Below are 16,279 nucleotides of genomic sequence, written 5' to 3' on the forward strand. Positions count from 1 at the left end.
AACACAAACTTTTGAAGTGACCGACTTGAAGAAAAGAGTGAAATAATCACATCCAAAATCTTCTTCACACTCTTCTTGAAAACCTCATTAGCCATAACTGATAACATAATGTCATCTTCTACCCGGTGTTCTCGGTTTGGAAGTGAGAACAATAAACACAAGAGAATTTTGTAAAAGTCGAACAAATCAACAAAGTACCTGGAAAGTAGAATCACAACGAAAGAAAATCGTTGGAAAGAGAGGATTTTTTTTTTTTTTTTTTGAATCTGAATTCAAACCTAGGGTTTTGACTTGAGAAGTTCAAATGAAGAAATCAGAACAAGAGATTCAAACCAGGATAAATTGATTTTGGTTTAGTCTTGTCTGGATCAATCTTCACGAAGAAGAGGAAGTCTTCTCATAGATAATGACAATCGCCCTGGCTCGGATACCATGTAGAAATTCACGATAATGTGATGATTGGAGATAGATGAACATAAATAAAGGACACCATATTTAACGAGGTTCAGTCGGACATTCACGACCTACATCCTCGGAGAAAGCCAGAATGGCTACATACTTTATTAACCACAATTGTGGTGATTCGTTACAATGATTGATTAGTAATCGAATGATTTAATCCTCAGAACCCTTTCTTATTTATAGAGAAATTAGGATCAGGGTTCCTAGTTTATCCTAACTAAACTAAGAAACAATATAAAATATATCTAATAATAGTATTAGATATATTACAAGAAATATTCTAAATATATGAAACTGAATATTCTTGATCTTCACATATCTTCAAATATCTTGGAATAGTCTGGATTGTCGGATCTTCTCATCTCGATTCGTCTCTTATATCACATGTTTACATACGTATCTCAACAAATATTACAGGGAAACTGAAAAAAAAATTATGTTCAAGTCTCTCATGGAGACATATATTACTTAAAAGACATAAGGCAAAGCTCCCCATGTATTCTTTTGAATCAGCATGGCCTCAAACAATATATAGATATTAATGTTTCAACTTCAACCCAACCAAAGTGGAGCTCCCCATATAGTACTTCACCCTGATCAGCATTTCTCAGGTATCATCATCTCTATCTTTGATAACCCTATCATCTCTTTCAGCTATGGTCGATAAAATATTTTCTAAAACATCCCTCTTTGTGATTGCTCCATTTAGGGAAATTGGGTCATAATGATCAAACTGCATGGGACTTTTCCACTCTCGTTTCTTCTAGACATCTACTAGTGTTATTCTTTTCTTTTTTTGAGTGATTAGATTTTTCTGGTTCATCATCACATCTATATAGAAGATTCCTTAGTTTGTATGACTTATTGCCAATTATTTGTTGTTGAACCACCAAAATTGATCCCTTAAACTCAGACTCATATGTAGCAAGCATGTCCCCAATCACCCCTAACTCTGGGAACTCATTCCACTCTTCCATACCTTCAAATAGTTCAGAGTAATAATCTTCATCATGGTGTCTTCCTACCATCAATAATTCGAACGACTTCATTATCGATTTCATCGCCGAAATAAGCTCAACTCCATCTCTCACTACCTTTTCTGTGTAAATCAAATTTTCCTTGCTTACACTACTAATGCTTATCTCATTAATAGCATCATCATCAAACTTCTTCTCGTTTGTTATATTTTGATTATCCATCTCATCAAAATGAATTAACCTAATAACATTTAGAGTCACATTAATGTCTGCTCCCATTCGGAGACCGAGAGCTAGGGCTTCTCTATCATCTGCACCACCAAAGAAGATAACTGCAACGTGGTACGAACATATATTTTCAAGAATAGAAGGTGCTGATGGAATTTGTTTTCGTAGTCCTCGATCGACTAGGATACCCACGGAGCAAGGAGCATTGTTGATAATATTTTGATTAACTTTTCGAATTGCAGGAGAGGATTGAAAAGTACTAGAAGTAAGGGTTGGTGAGTAATGAAAAGGAATGATGATAAGGGTGGTTCTTTTCTCTAGTCCAAGAGTGCAAATATCATCATGGATAGTTGAGTAAGGTGCAATTGCTGTGAAGGCACTAACATGAACTACTGTTTTGTTATCTTCTTCAAAGTATTGGAAAGCATTTATTATACGTGAAGACGGGTTGAAGCTTGAAGTATCGTTAGGTTTTCGTTTATGAGCAACGAGTAAGGGTGAAGCTCGGCCTTGAAGCTCTATCAAATGAAGGACATAGAGGCATATAGGACTATATGTTGTCGGGTTTGAAGCTTCGAGGAGGTTGAGAATAGCGTGTACATTTTCGTCGTGGTAAACACATGCAAGTATTCGAAGTTCACTGTTGCCTTTGAAGTGTTCTAGGGTTCTTTTCTTGTAGGTTTCGTATTTTCTTGCAGGGTTGTAGAGATATCCAACCAATGGTGAAATTGTTCCGGTTATGATTAGCATCGATACAATCAAGGATCCATAGATTTCATCAGTTATAACCTCGACCCTTTTTGCTCGTCCCCAGAACATAGATTCCAGTACACCTTGAACGTTCATGATAAGGCCCATCAAGAGAGCATCTTGAAAGGGCATTTTGTAGTAGAGAGCAGGCAATGTTGTGCCTAAAAACTTCCCTATGAAACCAAATAGTACCATGAGGTTCACACCAGCATACACTCGATGTCCTATTTGAAAAATGTCTAAGTGAATAACAGTAGTCATGATCACTACTGGGTAGAGTACATTCATAACAAAACATTCAAATTTCTCTTCAACTGCAGCTCCTAAAGGGGGTCCTGCTGGTACTGCTAACCCTAAGAGGATCGGACCCATCAAGAAATGTTGCCCCAATAACTCACCAACTAAACCAGTAAACAAAACAAGAACAAACACTAAGAAGATGTAGGGTTCCTTGACGTGTTTGTCTACTCGGGTTTGCCTTATAATCCAAAACATTAACGGACGTAATAAGTAGAAAATGAAAAGCACGAAAACACAAGTAGATGAGACCATTAATAGAATTATCTTGGGTTTATTTGAGGTTGCAGCACCAATAGTACTTTCTTTAGTTGAGAAAACCACCACACGTGCAATCCAACTTAAAAGTCCACTAATCATCGATGCAGATAACGTAAGTTGGCCAAGCTCTGAGTTAAGAAGCTTCAAATCAGATAAGAAGCAAGCTATGGTGTGAAATGAAGTTACGGAAGTTGTCATTACAGTACAGGCGAGGTTAATAGGCTTTTCTACGTCCAATTTGACGAATTTTTTTGCCACATTGACAATTGATGAGGAAAATAACATGGGAAGTATGAAGCAAAAGATTCCTATAAGCCATGCTCTTTTTCCTGATTTCTTGACAATGCCCAAGTCCATTTTTACTCCAATAAGAAACATATAAAACATGGCAGCGAAGTTCTGCACCGTTACAAATGTAAACATAGTTCTTCGATGGAATATTCCATCTTTAAAGAGATGGGTTTTTCCTAAAAAGGAAGAACTTGCAAGTATACCACCCTGCATGTTAACATATATAGTCCAAAGGATGGTTAGTATAAGGATACAATCACATACGTAAATGTACATATATAAGTATACACACACATATATATGTTTGAAGGATCATTACAGTATTATATCATGACATATACGATTGAATGTTTTATCGTGGACACACGTAGAACCACAAGTAGGACTATCATGATCAGTGTGTCTGGGGATTTAGTAACTCTTTATCATGTAGATCATCCTAAAAGTTTTTTTTTTCTTGCAGCTGGATTGGACCTTTTCGCCTCATGGTACTGGGATGGTTAAGTCACTGACAAGTGACAACATGTTCCGTAATGTTCTCGATTAGGTGCCATAGCTTTGCATAGGGTTTCATTCTTGTAGTTGAGCCATGCTTGGAAGCGGCTAGCACACCCCAAGCTACCAGCATGGCAGTTATAGTTCTAGGCTACAACTTATGTAACGTTGTCCTTTGCTATGTGCCCCAATATAGCTAGGAGTTTTTTTTTCCTGCATGTTAGCCCAATCCACCCCAAAAAGGTCCTCTAAACCTCAATGTACTAGCATGATACGTATATATATATATATATATACACACACACACACAGTGTGATCACATTGCTTTGGAGAGTATCTTGAGCCTACACACCTTGTGATATTGGGGCGTCTTAGGTCGAAGCTAGAAACAAATACCTTGTACCCAATAATTGGGTTTAGGGTTCGGTGTCAAAAACGGAGACAGTATTAACATGACACTCTGGGTTAGGTCTAAGCCTTACAGTAAAACTGATCTCAGTATTAATTAACAACAGTACAACACCATGAATTAATAAAATCAAATGCTTAAATAATTGATAAAAATGAATTAGGCTTACTATTAGCTGGCAGATATATCTGTTTTGAAGAAAAGGTCCTAACAAGAGGGTGATGGTAGAAGTGAAAGTACAACTAACAACAATCTGCAACATAAAAATAGGTAAGACATAATCGAGAGGGCGATCTCCATGCCATATGCTAGACATATCTTCCATTATATTCATTGCACAAGAAAATGTTTGGTTGTCTACTGGCATCTCAAAATATTTTGACTCCGACATCTTAACTTTTGTCGATTTTGACGCGCTCTACTTAAGTAATTAACATCTCTCTTTTCATTTTCGAAGAAGAGTTAACTCTTTTTGTTATTATATCCCTTTTTATTTACATAATTTTTGAAGAAGAAGAAGAAGAAGAAGAAGAAACTCTAAATGATTATTTGTAAGTTGTTAAATGTACCCTTTTTATTTGTTTCTTTGAAGTAATGGACCAGAGCAATGGCCGGGTGACAACTCACAACTCCATTTGTCATTGGTTCCTTTTAAATTTCAAGCTGTCAAATGTGAGTCTCAACTAACTTGACCGTTGACTATAGTCAAGTTCTAATGGTGTTGTTTTCTATGAGTTGGTGATTTCTAAATTGGGACTACTTCATGCATTTACTATTCATATTTGGTTACTCACATCTTGACGATTGAATTCCAAAACGTTTTCTTTTTGTGTTTTTGGAAAAGCCAATTTCATTGATAAAGGATGACCAGACCATGCGATTACAAACAAGAAGATTTTGAAAATGCGGGCAGTAAAAGATTTGAAAATGTATTATGAAAACTTCGAAAAATTTGTTGTACTATTTTTCAGGCGAAAGTAGAATTCTCTAAAACAAATTGTAGGCGTTATTTGACTGATGTAATGAAACTCATTTTTTGTAAGGGTTTGACGCGGGCTTCAACTCTTCTATTGTCGGCCTAAAATCTTCCCCATTCTATCAAAATAGTTAGCAAAACAGACACAATAAACATGTATTAGCAACTATATTCTTCATAAAATATGTATAGATTTATGAATATTTCACAAGTACCAAATCCAACAAGGGGCCATGAGTTGAAAGTCCAAATGTTAGGGAAAATTCGGTCCAAGGTCCACCCATAAATATCTATAGGTTTTTAGTCCTTTGTCTATAATGCCAAAAATACCCCCAGTTAACAGATTTGATACATTTGGTAGTTTGTACAATGCATCTGGTAGTTTGTATATTGCATCTAGCAGTTTGTACAATACATTTTTTAAATGTGTTATCAATTTTAGTCTATTGTGTAAGATGTTGTATTATCATTCTTTAGACATTCTGAAAAATGTACATATTGTAATTCATCAGACAATTAGAACATACATTCTAAAAAATGTACAACTATCTGAATAATGTATCATAATTTTGAAAAATGTATGCAGAATTATTATCATTCCTTAGACATTTTGAAAAATGTACATACTGTAATTCATTAGACAATTTGAATATACATTCTAAAAAATGTACAACTATTTGAATAATGTACCATAAATCTGAAAAATGTATGCAGAGTTATATATAGAAGGGTAAAGTTGGAAAAGACAAAATTTTATTTTCCTAGAAATCGAATTTAGTCATTGGGATCCGTTTTTAGACTAGATGTGAGTTTATAATTTGTTTTTGGGCTTTTTCTGGTTTTTGGGAGATGGGTGGACTATTAGTCCTATTTGGGCCTTATTTTTGGATCTAGGCCCATTTTTTCATCCAAGAACAAACAAGAATTGCATCTACAAATAAAGGCCAGCGCTTTGGGGAAAGTTAAATAGTTTCCGTGGTGTGAAATTTTAAAGGGAATATGCAAAATTTTGAAAAGTTTTCGGGGAAACATATTTTATGGGGAATATGGTTCAAAATAAAAAACTCTCCACCTCACCTCCCTCCACCTCACCTCTTTCTCTCTCCACCTCATCTTCTCTCTCTCTCTCTTCTCCGATTAGGTCGCCGGCCGGAAAATTTTCCGGCCGGCGACCATGAAAAAAATATATATATATTTCAGTCACTCTCCCTCTCTCTCTAGAAACTCCGGTGAAGGGGTTTCCCTTCGCCAGAGTTTCTAGAGAGAGTGAGTGGAATTTTTTTTTTTTTTTTCATGGTCGCCGGCCGAAAAGTTTTCCGACCAGCGACCTAATCGGAGAAGAGAGAGAAAGAAAATGAGGTGGAGAAAGAAGATGAGGTGGAGAGAGAGAGAGAGGTGAAGTGGGGGGTTTTTTTATTTTTCCCTCTAACAACTTACAAAACAAAATTGTCAAACAAAATTGACAAACTTTTGACCAAGTCTTCACACCCCGGAAACTATTTTGCTTTCCCCAAAGCGCTGGCCCAAATAAAATAGACCCAATTCAATTAAATATATGAGTTTCCTATGTCGAACTAATTACGCTTTATCTCATTCCAAGCTACCTTAACTACGTGATATACATTAAGTTTATCGGGGATAATTATTAAGAGGCCGCTACATACATGGACAAACACAAAAAGTAATTTTGTTACAATTTCGAAAGTTTAGAGAAAACCAATTGTTTTACACAATACTTACATTAATAATATCATCATCAAACTTTTTTCTCGATGGATACTCGACCCATCTGACTCTCACTTCAAAACAATTAGACCAATGTACCAATTTTCCTCTTTTATTCTAGCACTATTAACCTAGTATGGCTCGATCATCTGCACCACCTAAAATCCCTCCTGCAACATGACATGAAAGCCTGTCATAGACAAGGGCATGATATTTAGAGTAGTCTTTCTTCCTAGCCCAAGCCTGCTAATTCTAATTTGAAGCAGAGGAATGCCCATTTTGTTGGGAAAAAAAAGGAAGAACATTATTTGAACTTCTTTGTTTAAGTAATAAACCAATTTCATTTTTTATTTTTTTGGATTCAATCTGCTTCAAATGATTATCAACAAACTTGACCGTTGACTATTAATCATTGACCACAAGAGGAGCTATTATCATGGAGGAATTTGTTGGTGTTGAGTACTCATACTATATTTGGCTTCTACTTGCACAAAATTAGGATTAACCAGAGACACATTGGGTGTTCAATCTCAGAGTTTTCTATTCATGGGTGGAGCAGATTTCCCACTTTTATAAGTATCAAATTTTGTGTAGTACCATAAATACGGCTAGTTGATTTTGGCATCCACCCTGGAAGTATAGACTTTGTTGAATTGAGTTGACCCAATTGACTTGTTGGCGTTACTCAATTTTCAACCCCAATCTACAGGCTTGCACATAGAGCCGTGGCGAACAATTTAGAAGTCCAGTGCCAACTCTGAATAAGAATCATTTCGTGCAAAACATGAGAGTTCAATTTTTTTCTTTTTACACACGAAATATCAAATAACATTAAATTATAGTGAACGCCGCAAATTCAATGTATGTCGTTCTTGTATGATTGACAAGACCTATTCTCCAAATTAAATAAAGCTTTTATGGTTTTTGTTTATGTGTTAAAAGCTTCTTTTGTTAGTAAGGTTTTGTTTCTTAAAATCACATTGTTTAGAGTTTAAGAGAAGTGATGGAGAAGGAAGAACAAAAAGTTTGGCTACAAGTTATGGAGGATACGAGATGGATGAGTTTTCTCCAGAGAAGAATAATGAGGAGGGGAATAAGAAAGAAGGGGAAAAGGACTTAAAATAATAATAAAAAAAAGTTGCGGCTTTGGAGAATAAAGAAAAATTTCCGGAGATATTTCTTTTACAAAATTGGTCAACAGAGATTGACTTTTTTATTTCTATTTGGCCAAAACTCCCTAAGAAATTATGACTTTGATTAAAAAAGATACATCAAAGTTTTTTAGGCTTCACCTCCCTGGTGGCAATTATGTAATTTTCTATTTCAGTGAAAAGACCAACCTAACTCTAGTATAAGAAAATACCTTGCAAAACACTTCGCACTGCCTTGCAAAACACTTCGCACTGCCTTGCAAATACCTTGCAAAGCCTTGCAAACACCTTGCATGATTTTTGCAAACACCTTGGATAACCTTGCAAACACCTTGCAGAGCCTTGCAAACACTTTGCAGAGCCTTGCAAACACTTTGCAGAGCCATGCGAACACCTTGCATGACTTTTGCAAACACCTTGGATAGCCTTGCAAACACCTTGGACTGCCTTGCAAACACCTTGCAGAGCCTTGTAATGAGCTTGCAGTGTCTTGCAAACAACTTGCAAAACCTTGCTATAACCTTGCAAACACCTTGCAAATAGTTTGCAAATTAGTTTTTGAATTGATTTAACATTGACTTTGTTACAAATTATTATATTTTGTCTAATAGAAAGTTGTATAAAAAAACTAGCTAAAACTCCTACAAAATCATAATAGTCATTTTATAAGCTCTGGCACCATCTTTTTATATTTCGTCGAAAAACTTCCAAAGCTTTCATGAAATTTTCAATTTGAACATAAGCACTTATCATGATTATCCAAGAACAAACATTCTCACGGGCATTTCATCAAACAATTTTACAGCTATTTCAACCAACCCAATCTTGTATAACTAACTAACATTGTATTCCAAGCAACGAGATCTCTTTCAAGCATTTTATCAAACACATTCCTTGCATCAACTATACTTCCACAACTTTCATATTAATCCAACAAATAAGTTTGAACATAAACATCATAATTAACATAGCAAAAAAATTACTTCAGTCCTAAAGATTGAAAACTTGAAAATTGCAATTTTCTCTCTCTAGAAATCTTCACAAAAAACTAACTCAAAACCTTCAAAATCATCTTCAAACAACAATTAAAGAGATCCAATTGCAACAACCTAAAATATATTGATGATAAAAAAAATCAGGAAAACGCTTTCGACCTTATAGAATCAACTCGAAAAAATCGTCAAATCCACCACGCTCGTTTGATTTTAGCATTGGTAGAAAACAACTTCCTAGTTTATTAGAAATTTGTTTTTTTAGTATTTTTCATTAGACAAAGGGTATTTCTGACCTTAAAAATGTGAGTGCCTACAAGATTGTCCTCCAAGAACATTTTGAAAAGTTATTTGGGGCCTAGCTCTTTAAAAAGATGAGATGTATTTTTAACCAAAAAAATCCGAAAATTGGGCCTCGGGCCAATTCCTGTTGTTGCTATAGTGCTTCCAATTTTGGAGTTAAAAAAAATTAAATTTTTAGATGATCCGATAAAAGATTTTATAATGAACTTTTATAAACTTAAACAAAATCTTTCTAGGGATCTAATTCCTAAACTCCTTCCAAGTGTTTCTTCATCTGCTTCTCCAAAGTTTTATTTTCTTCTAATCACTAAACCCTTAAAACATGGAGAACAAACCTAATATGTTTAGAAATGATACAAAATATGATTTAAGTTTCAAAATTAACTGATATCTAGGGTTTAAAATGTGGTTACGTCTCTTAGGGAAGATTAATGGATGAAGAAACTTGCTTTGGATGTCCCATGAAAGATGCATTAATTAGAGCATCAAGAGATTTGGTTTGATGATTTCTAGGGTTTAGAATGTTTTTTCCCTCTTCATCTCTCTAACTTTGTTTCTGATTTTAGAGCAATAAGGGTAGTAAGGGGGTTGGAGATTTGGGGAAGATAAGTAATAAAAGCGACGGAGAAGGAAGAACAAAAAATTTGGCTAAAAGTTACGGAGGAGATGAGATAGATGAGTTTTTCTCCATAGAATAAGAAAGAGAAGGGGAAGAAAAAATAGGGGGAAAATACTTCAAATTAAATTAAATTATTATTACTCTAAGTTAAATTTTGTAAATTGTAATTTTTTTCTCTATTTTACATAAGAAAATATTCCCTAGAGATTTTACAAAGAAACATGGGATCCCTAGAGAATTTATTCCCTAGAGATTTTTCTTTATTCCCCAAAGTCGTCGCCCAAAAAAAATCGATTTTTTTTTTTACTGAAAGTTAATTTTGTAAATTGTAAATATTTTCTATATTCCCTATAGGAAGATATTCCGTTACGTGTGAGTGAAATTTGGGGGTTTTATGTTAAAACTACTAGAGAAGATTTTCTTTTTTTTGTTGAAAGAATAGAGAAGATCTTGGCTTGTGCACGTTGTGGAGTTGTATCACTCTTATTTTATTTTTTCACTTACTTTCTTTTCATTAATTTTGAAATTATATATTCGACAGAATGACAAACCAATATATTGATATATATTTCAAAAATAAATAAATATTGATGTATATTGTCATATAGGCATTTATATAATTAGTGTAGGACCTATAGTGTGACGTGTCGTGCCCCAAAAATAGACATGAGGATCAGACAAATTTACAGACGAGACTAAAATCAGGCAGGGTCCTCTCTATAAATTGGGTCGTTACCTGAAAAATCTGTCATGCAAACCATACATTCAAATGCACAAAACAACGTAAGTTAAAGAAACATAACTCCACTAACAAGTTCTGGTTCCAAAGCGAACCACCAAAATTCTGTTAACTCATCCTGCACAAATTCATATATCCCTATACAACCATTATATGGTTCTCAAAGTATAAAAGTATGCCGTTGAATCTAGAGACAGAGACAAAACTCTCTCTCTCTCTCTCTCTCTCTCTCTCTCTTTCTCTCTCTCTCTCTCTCTCTCTCTCTCTCTCTCTCTCTCTCTCTCTCTCTCTCTCTCTCTCTCTCTCTCTCTCTCTTCTCTCTCTCTCTCTCTCTCTCTCTCTCTCTCTCTCTCTCTCTCTCTCTCTCTCTCTCTCTCTCTCTCTCTCTCTCTCTCTCTCTCTCTCTCTCTCTCTCTCTCTCTCTCTCTCTCTCTCTCTCTCTCTCATAATCTAAACCATGAAAGCTTCAGCCCGCCAAAAATGGAAGATGGGAATAAAACCCATGTTATAGCACTTCAGTCCTCGAATTTGGTCTGATTGCAAAAGGCACCCTGATCTGGCGTAATTTGCCTATATAGTCCTTCGCTATACCTTGTTAATTTGCAAAACAGTCCCTATAGCAACTAATTCATTCCATTCTCTCCTTGAAAACCGGAATGTTACATACAGGTGGATTAAATACTTGCTAGCTATGTGGTATTTCGGATTTCATTCTAATAGTTTGGTTGTTTTTGTTTAGATTGAATGTATCTGTAAATGTATGTTCCGTATGATAAATTTTACTTGTTTGACCAATCCAATTACAAAAAATAATGCCAGATTTTAGTCCAGTTTGTAATTTGTCGTGACGTCTCTTTTTACATAATTGCAGCACAGAGCATTACACAAATAGTAACGCTTTTAAGCAGATGTTAAATAAAAACACAATGCAAAACCATCATATAACTTTTAAAATATCAATGGTTCATAACCATAACAAGTTCATAAGTAGGAATTGTTTTAAAGCCCTCTACATTTATAAATTGCCTAATGCATGTGATTTTCATTAAACAAGTGCTACTTATTGGAATATGTAAGTATCAAACAAATGTTTTGGTGATTTTAGCAATAACTTAATTGATTTATCCACATAGGATATCTTTTTCTTACAAATCATTTCAAAACAAATTATGTACAAATCTTTCCATGGGACATCCTTAAATACATCAATATGGTTTACATGTACAATGGAGAGATATACTCATTTTAGCACCTGACCAAAGTGGAAGTTCCTCTAGATGGACATAGTACTTAACTTATAAACCCTAGCTACCATCACCTATCCTGCTCACCACTTTCTGAATTTGTATCCTTATCTGTATATCTCTGAAAACCCTATCATCACTTGAAAGCATAACTACTTCCAATTATATAAAATGGGACCAGATTGAGACTATTGATCCATTTAAGTTCCATGTTCAAAATGACCAGATGATTGAGACTTTTCCACCCTCATTTCTTCAAGAAATCTACTTGTTTTCTTTTCATTTTTCGGGTTTCGGGATTCCTCTGGTTCATCACATCTATATAAAAGATTCCTTAGTTTGTATGATTTATTACCAATTATTTGTTGTTGAACCACCAAAATTGATCCATTAAACTCAGAGTCATATGTAGCAAGCATGTCTCCAATCACCCCTAACTCTGGGAACTCATTCCACTCCTCCAAACCTTCAAGTAGTTCATAGGTATCTTCATCATGATGTCTTCCTACCATCAATAATTCGAACGAGGTCATTACCGATTTCATCGCAGAAATAAGCTCAACTCCATCTCTCACAACTTCTTCTGTGTAAATCATATTTTCTTTGCTTACACTACTAATTCTAAACTCATTAATAGCATCATCATCAAACTTCTTTTCATTTGTTATATTATTATGATCATCTCCCTCATCAAAAGGAATTAACCTAATAACATTTAATTTCACATTAATGTCTGCTCCCATTCGAACTCCGAAAGCTAGGGCTTCTCTATCATCTGCACCTCCAAAGAAGATAACTGCTACGTTATACGAACATATATTATCGAAAATAGAAGGTGCGGATGAAGTTTGTTTTCGTAATCCTCGATCGACTAGGATACCCACCGAACAAGGAGCATTGTTGAGAATATTTTGATTAACTCTCCGAATTGCAGGAGAGGATTGAAAAGTGCTAGAAGTAAGAGTTGGTGAGTAATGAAAAGGGACAATGATAAGTGTGGTTCTTTTCTCTAGTCCAAGAGTGCAAATATCATCATGGATGGTTGAGTAAGGTGCAATTGCTGTGAAGGCACTAACATGAACTATTGGTTTGTTTTGTTCTTCATAATATTGGAAAGCATTTACTATACGTGAAGATGGGTTGAAGGTTGATGTATCGTTAGGTTTTCGTTTATGAGCAACGAGTAAGGGTGAAGCTCGGCCTTGAAGCTCTATCAAGTGAAGAACATAGAGGCAAATAGGACTATATGTCGTTGGGTTTGACGCTTCGAGGAGGTTGAGAATAGCGGGTACATTTTCGTCGTGGTAAACACATGCGAGGATTCGAAGTTCACTGTTGCCTTTGAAGTGTTCCAGGGTTCTTTTCTTGTAGGTTTTGTATTTTCTTGCAGGGTTGTAGAGATATCTAACAAATGGTGAAATTGTTCCGGTTATGATTACCATTGATACCATCAAGGATCCAAATATTTCCTTCGATATTAGCTGCAAAAAGATAATTAAAACCTAATTGGTTATTTCATCACAACAGAAGAACAATGCAATATGAGTTGAGTTTGTGATTAGGAGATCTGAACTAGGTCTAGTTTAGTCGGCGAGAAGCTACGAAAATGAAGTGTGTGAAAAATTAGTAAAAGGTGATTGCTTCTTCATCTCCTAACTATATACTATAATTATTGCAGAGCTGCCAAGATAAATTTACTATCTTTTTTCCCTCTATGAAGTAATGACCACAGGCTTGTCGTGATTTAGTGAATTAGAATCATATAATCAGAAGTATAGATCACGGTGAGACACATAAGATTTCTGCCTAAAACGTGTCTGGTTTTCTTTATTATTATTTCTAATTAACTATGTGTAATTGCGTGTGTGTGTATACATATATATTCTTACGTACCTTGACTCTCAGTGCTCTCCCCCAGAAGAGAGATTCTAATACACCTTGAACATTCATGATAAGGCCCATCAATAGAGCATCTTGAAAGGGCATTCTGTAGTAAAGAGCAGGCAACATTGCACCTATAAGCTTTCCCAAAAAACCAAGCATTACCATGAAGCTTACACCAGCAAACATAGGAAACCCTATTTGAAAAATGTTTAACTGCAAGACAATACCCATGATCACTACTGGGTAAAGTGCGTGCATAACAAAACATTCAAGTTTCTCTTCAATTGCAGCTCCTAAAGGAGGTCCAGCCGGTACCAATAACCCTAAAACGATAGGTCCCAACAAGAAATGTTGGCCTAATAACTCACCAACTAAACCAGTAACCAAAACAAGAACAAACATGAAGAAGAGGTAGGGTTCCTTGACGCGTTTGTCTTCGTGGGTTTGCCTTATAATCCAAAACATTATCGGCCGTAATAAGTAGAAAATTGAAAGCACGAAAATACAAGAAGATGAGATCATTAATACATTTATCTTTGGTGCCGTTGAGATTGCAGTACTAGCATTTTGTTTAATAGAGAAAATCACTATACTTGAAGTCCAACTGAGGATTCCACTAATCATCGATGCGGATAAAGTAAGTTGGCCAAGCTCTGAATTAAGAAGTTTCAAATCCGATAAGAAGCAAGCTATGGTGTGAAATGAAGATACCGACGTTGCCATTGCAGTAGTCATTACGGTATAAGACTTCTGTGTGTCCAACTTGACCGCTTTTTTTACGACAGTGGCGATTGATGAGGTTAATAACATGGGAACTATGAAGCAAGAGATGCCTATAAGCCATGCCCTTTTTCCTGATTTCTTGACAATGCCCAAGTCCATCTTTACTCCAACCAAGAACATATAAAACATGGAAGAGAAATTTTGCATTGTTACTAATACAAAACTAGTCCTTGGATGAAATATTCCGTTTTTGAAGAGATCGGTTTTTCCTATAAATGAAGGACTTGCAAGTATACCACCCTGCATATAGTATAACCAAAAGGATTGGTTCAATCTTCGATAACCGCTATAGTAAAAACAAATGATAACAAGATCATGAATAATTAAAAAAAAAAAAAGTAGTAAATTGAGCTTACTATAATCTGGCAGACATATTTATTTTGAAGAAAAGGTCCTAAGAGGAAGGTGATGGTAGAAGTGAAAGTAGAACCAACAGCCATCTGCAACATAAAAACCGGTAAGATAAAATCGAGAGGCTTAGCTCCTTGCCATACGCTCGTCATATCTTCCAGTACATTCATTCCACAAGTAAATGTAGAATTATCAACTGTCATCGAAAAATAAGTTGGCGCCATCTTAATTACCTACAATTTTCTCCTTGTTTAATTAATACTAGTATTTCTTTTTTTTCTAATAATTAAGAAGAGTCAATTAATTACTTAAATTTTTTTAAAGAAATAAAATTCCAGTTTTCTTGAATGATGATGATTATTTATAAGTTGTTAATTTTGCTTTCTCTTTTTTCTCTTTAAAGTAATGGACCAGAGTAATGGCCGGGTGACAACTTCATCTTCATTGTTTCCATTTAAATTTCAAGCTGTCTAATGTATATCTCAACTAACTTGACCATTGACCGTTGACTGGACTCAAATTCCAATAGAGTTGTCATATATGAGTTGGTGATTTCTAAATTTAGACTATTTGATATTTATCTATACACAAGTTTCAAATTTTGTTACTCAAATCTAATGTATTACCCATTTAATTTGTTATTTTTAGGATTAATTCTAAGTCGTTGGATGGGCGTTATAAGACGTTGGATGTGAGACTCAACTCTTCGATGTTCGGCTTAAAATCTTGGCCATTTTATCAAAATAATTAACGAATGGGAAGGCATTAAGTATTTGGCCGTAGTTATCTTTTTTCACGAAATCAAATATTCTAGTTTGCAAGAAAATTTCGATTGATTCGAGTATATTTCTTCTTCTATAAAAGATGTACAAGGAGAAAATGAATGTTTAATTAGATGAACAAAAATAAGAGTAATTGTCATGAAACTGATCGATGATTTTGTGTTCGGGTTATACCCTAGTATATTGATCTATGACTTAGATTTTATGATAAGACGTTTATTTAGTCAGTGGGTATATCTGGTAACGAAAACACAAAACAAACTTGCTCAAAAAATTTTAGCTTCCAAATATATTTCTAGGGTTTAATCACATCTCCAAAGAGGCGAGGAATATATACCAATAAAAGCTGGAAAAGAAAGACTAATTAATGCTAGTAAAGAGTCATCCTGTAATTAGTGTCCAGTCATCCCTAATTGGTTCAAATTGATCAATTGGTTCAAATAATGTCTACTATATGTTAAGAAAAAGGCCAGCGCTTTGGGGAAAGTTAAATAGTTTTGGGGGTGTGAAGACTTGGTCAAAAATTAGTCAATTTTGTTTGACAATTTTATTTAGGGGGA

General features: G+C 34.9%; 1 protein-coding gene and 1 pseudogene across 2 annotated transcripts; both read right to left on the reverse strand.

Annotated features, from left to right (window-relative positions):
• Window positions 1-1,190: 1,190 nt before the first annotated feature.
• Window positions 1,191-4,561, reverse strand: LOC147568547 (cation/H(+) antiporter 15 pseudogene; annotated as a pseudogene). Its single transcript, XR_015234380.1, has 2 exons — window positions 4,340-4,561; window positions 1,191-3,473 (listed from the first exon to the last, which is right to left on the reverse strand). The product of XR_015234380.1 is annotated as a cation/H(+) antiporter 15 pseudogene (transcript).
• A 7,523-nt stretch (window positions 4,562-12,084) lies between these two features.
• Window positions 12,085-15,161, reverse strand: LOC147568548 (cation/H(+) antiporter 15-like). The gene is made up of 4 exons (XM_086660117.1): window positions 15,081-15,161; window positions 14,943-15,026; window positions 13,813-14,826; window positions 12,085-13,400 (listed from the first exon to the last, which is right to left on the reverse strand). The coding sequence occupies exons 1-4, from the start codon at window positions 15,159-15,161 to the stop codon at window positions 12,120-12,122; spliced, it is 2,460 nt and encodes an 819-aa protein (XP_086516243.1). The 3' UTR covers window positions 12,085-12,119.
• Window positions 15,162-16,279: the final 1,118 nt, after the last annotated feature.

The sequence above is a fragment of the Eschscholzia californica genome, unplaced genomic scaffold (genome assembly GCF_041429995.1).
Source record: "Eschscholzia californica isolate CP2 unplaced genomic scaffold, dmEscCali1.0.p SCAF_1, whole genome shotgun sequence".
Classification (NCBI taxonomy): Eukaryota; Viridiplantae; Streptophyta; class Magnoliopsida; order Ranunculales; family Papaveraceae; genus Eschscholzia; species Eschscholzia californica.

Excerpts from the sequence above, each read along its gene's own strand:
- LOC147568548 (XM_086660117.1), bottom strand. The coding sequence starts at position 15,161 with ATGGCGCCAACTTATTTTTCGATGACAGTTGATAATTCTACATTTACT. Across the intron at positions 15,027-15,080 it reads TACTGGAAGATATGACGAGC|ATGGCTGTTGGTTCTACTTT; the intron begins GTATGGCAAGGA and ends TTTATGTTGCAG. Across the intron at positions 13,401-13,812 it reads GGAGAGCACTGAGAGTCAAG|CTAATATCGAAGGAAATATT; the intron begins GTACGTAAGAAT and ends ATCTTTTTGCAG.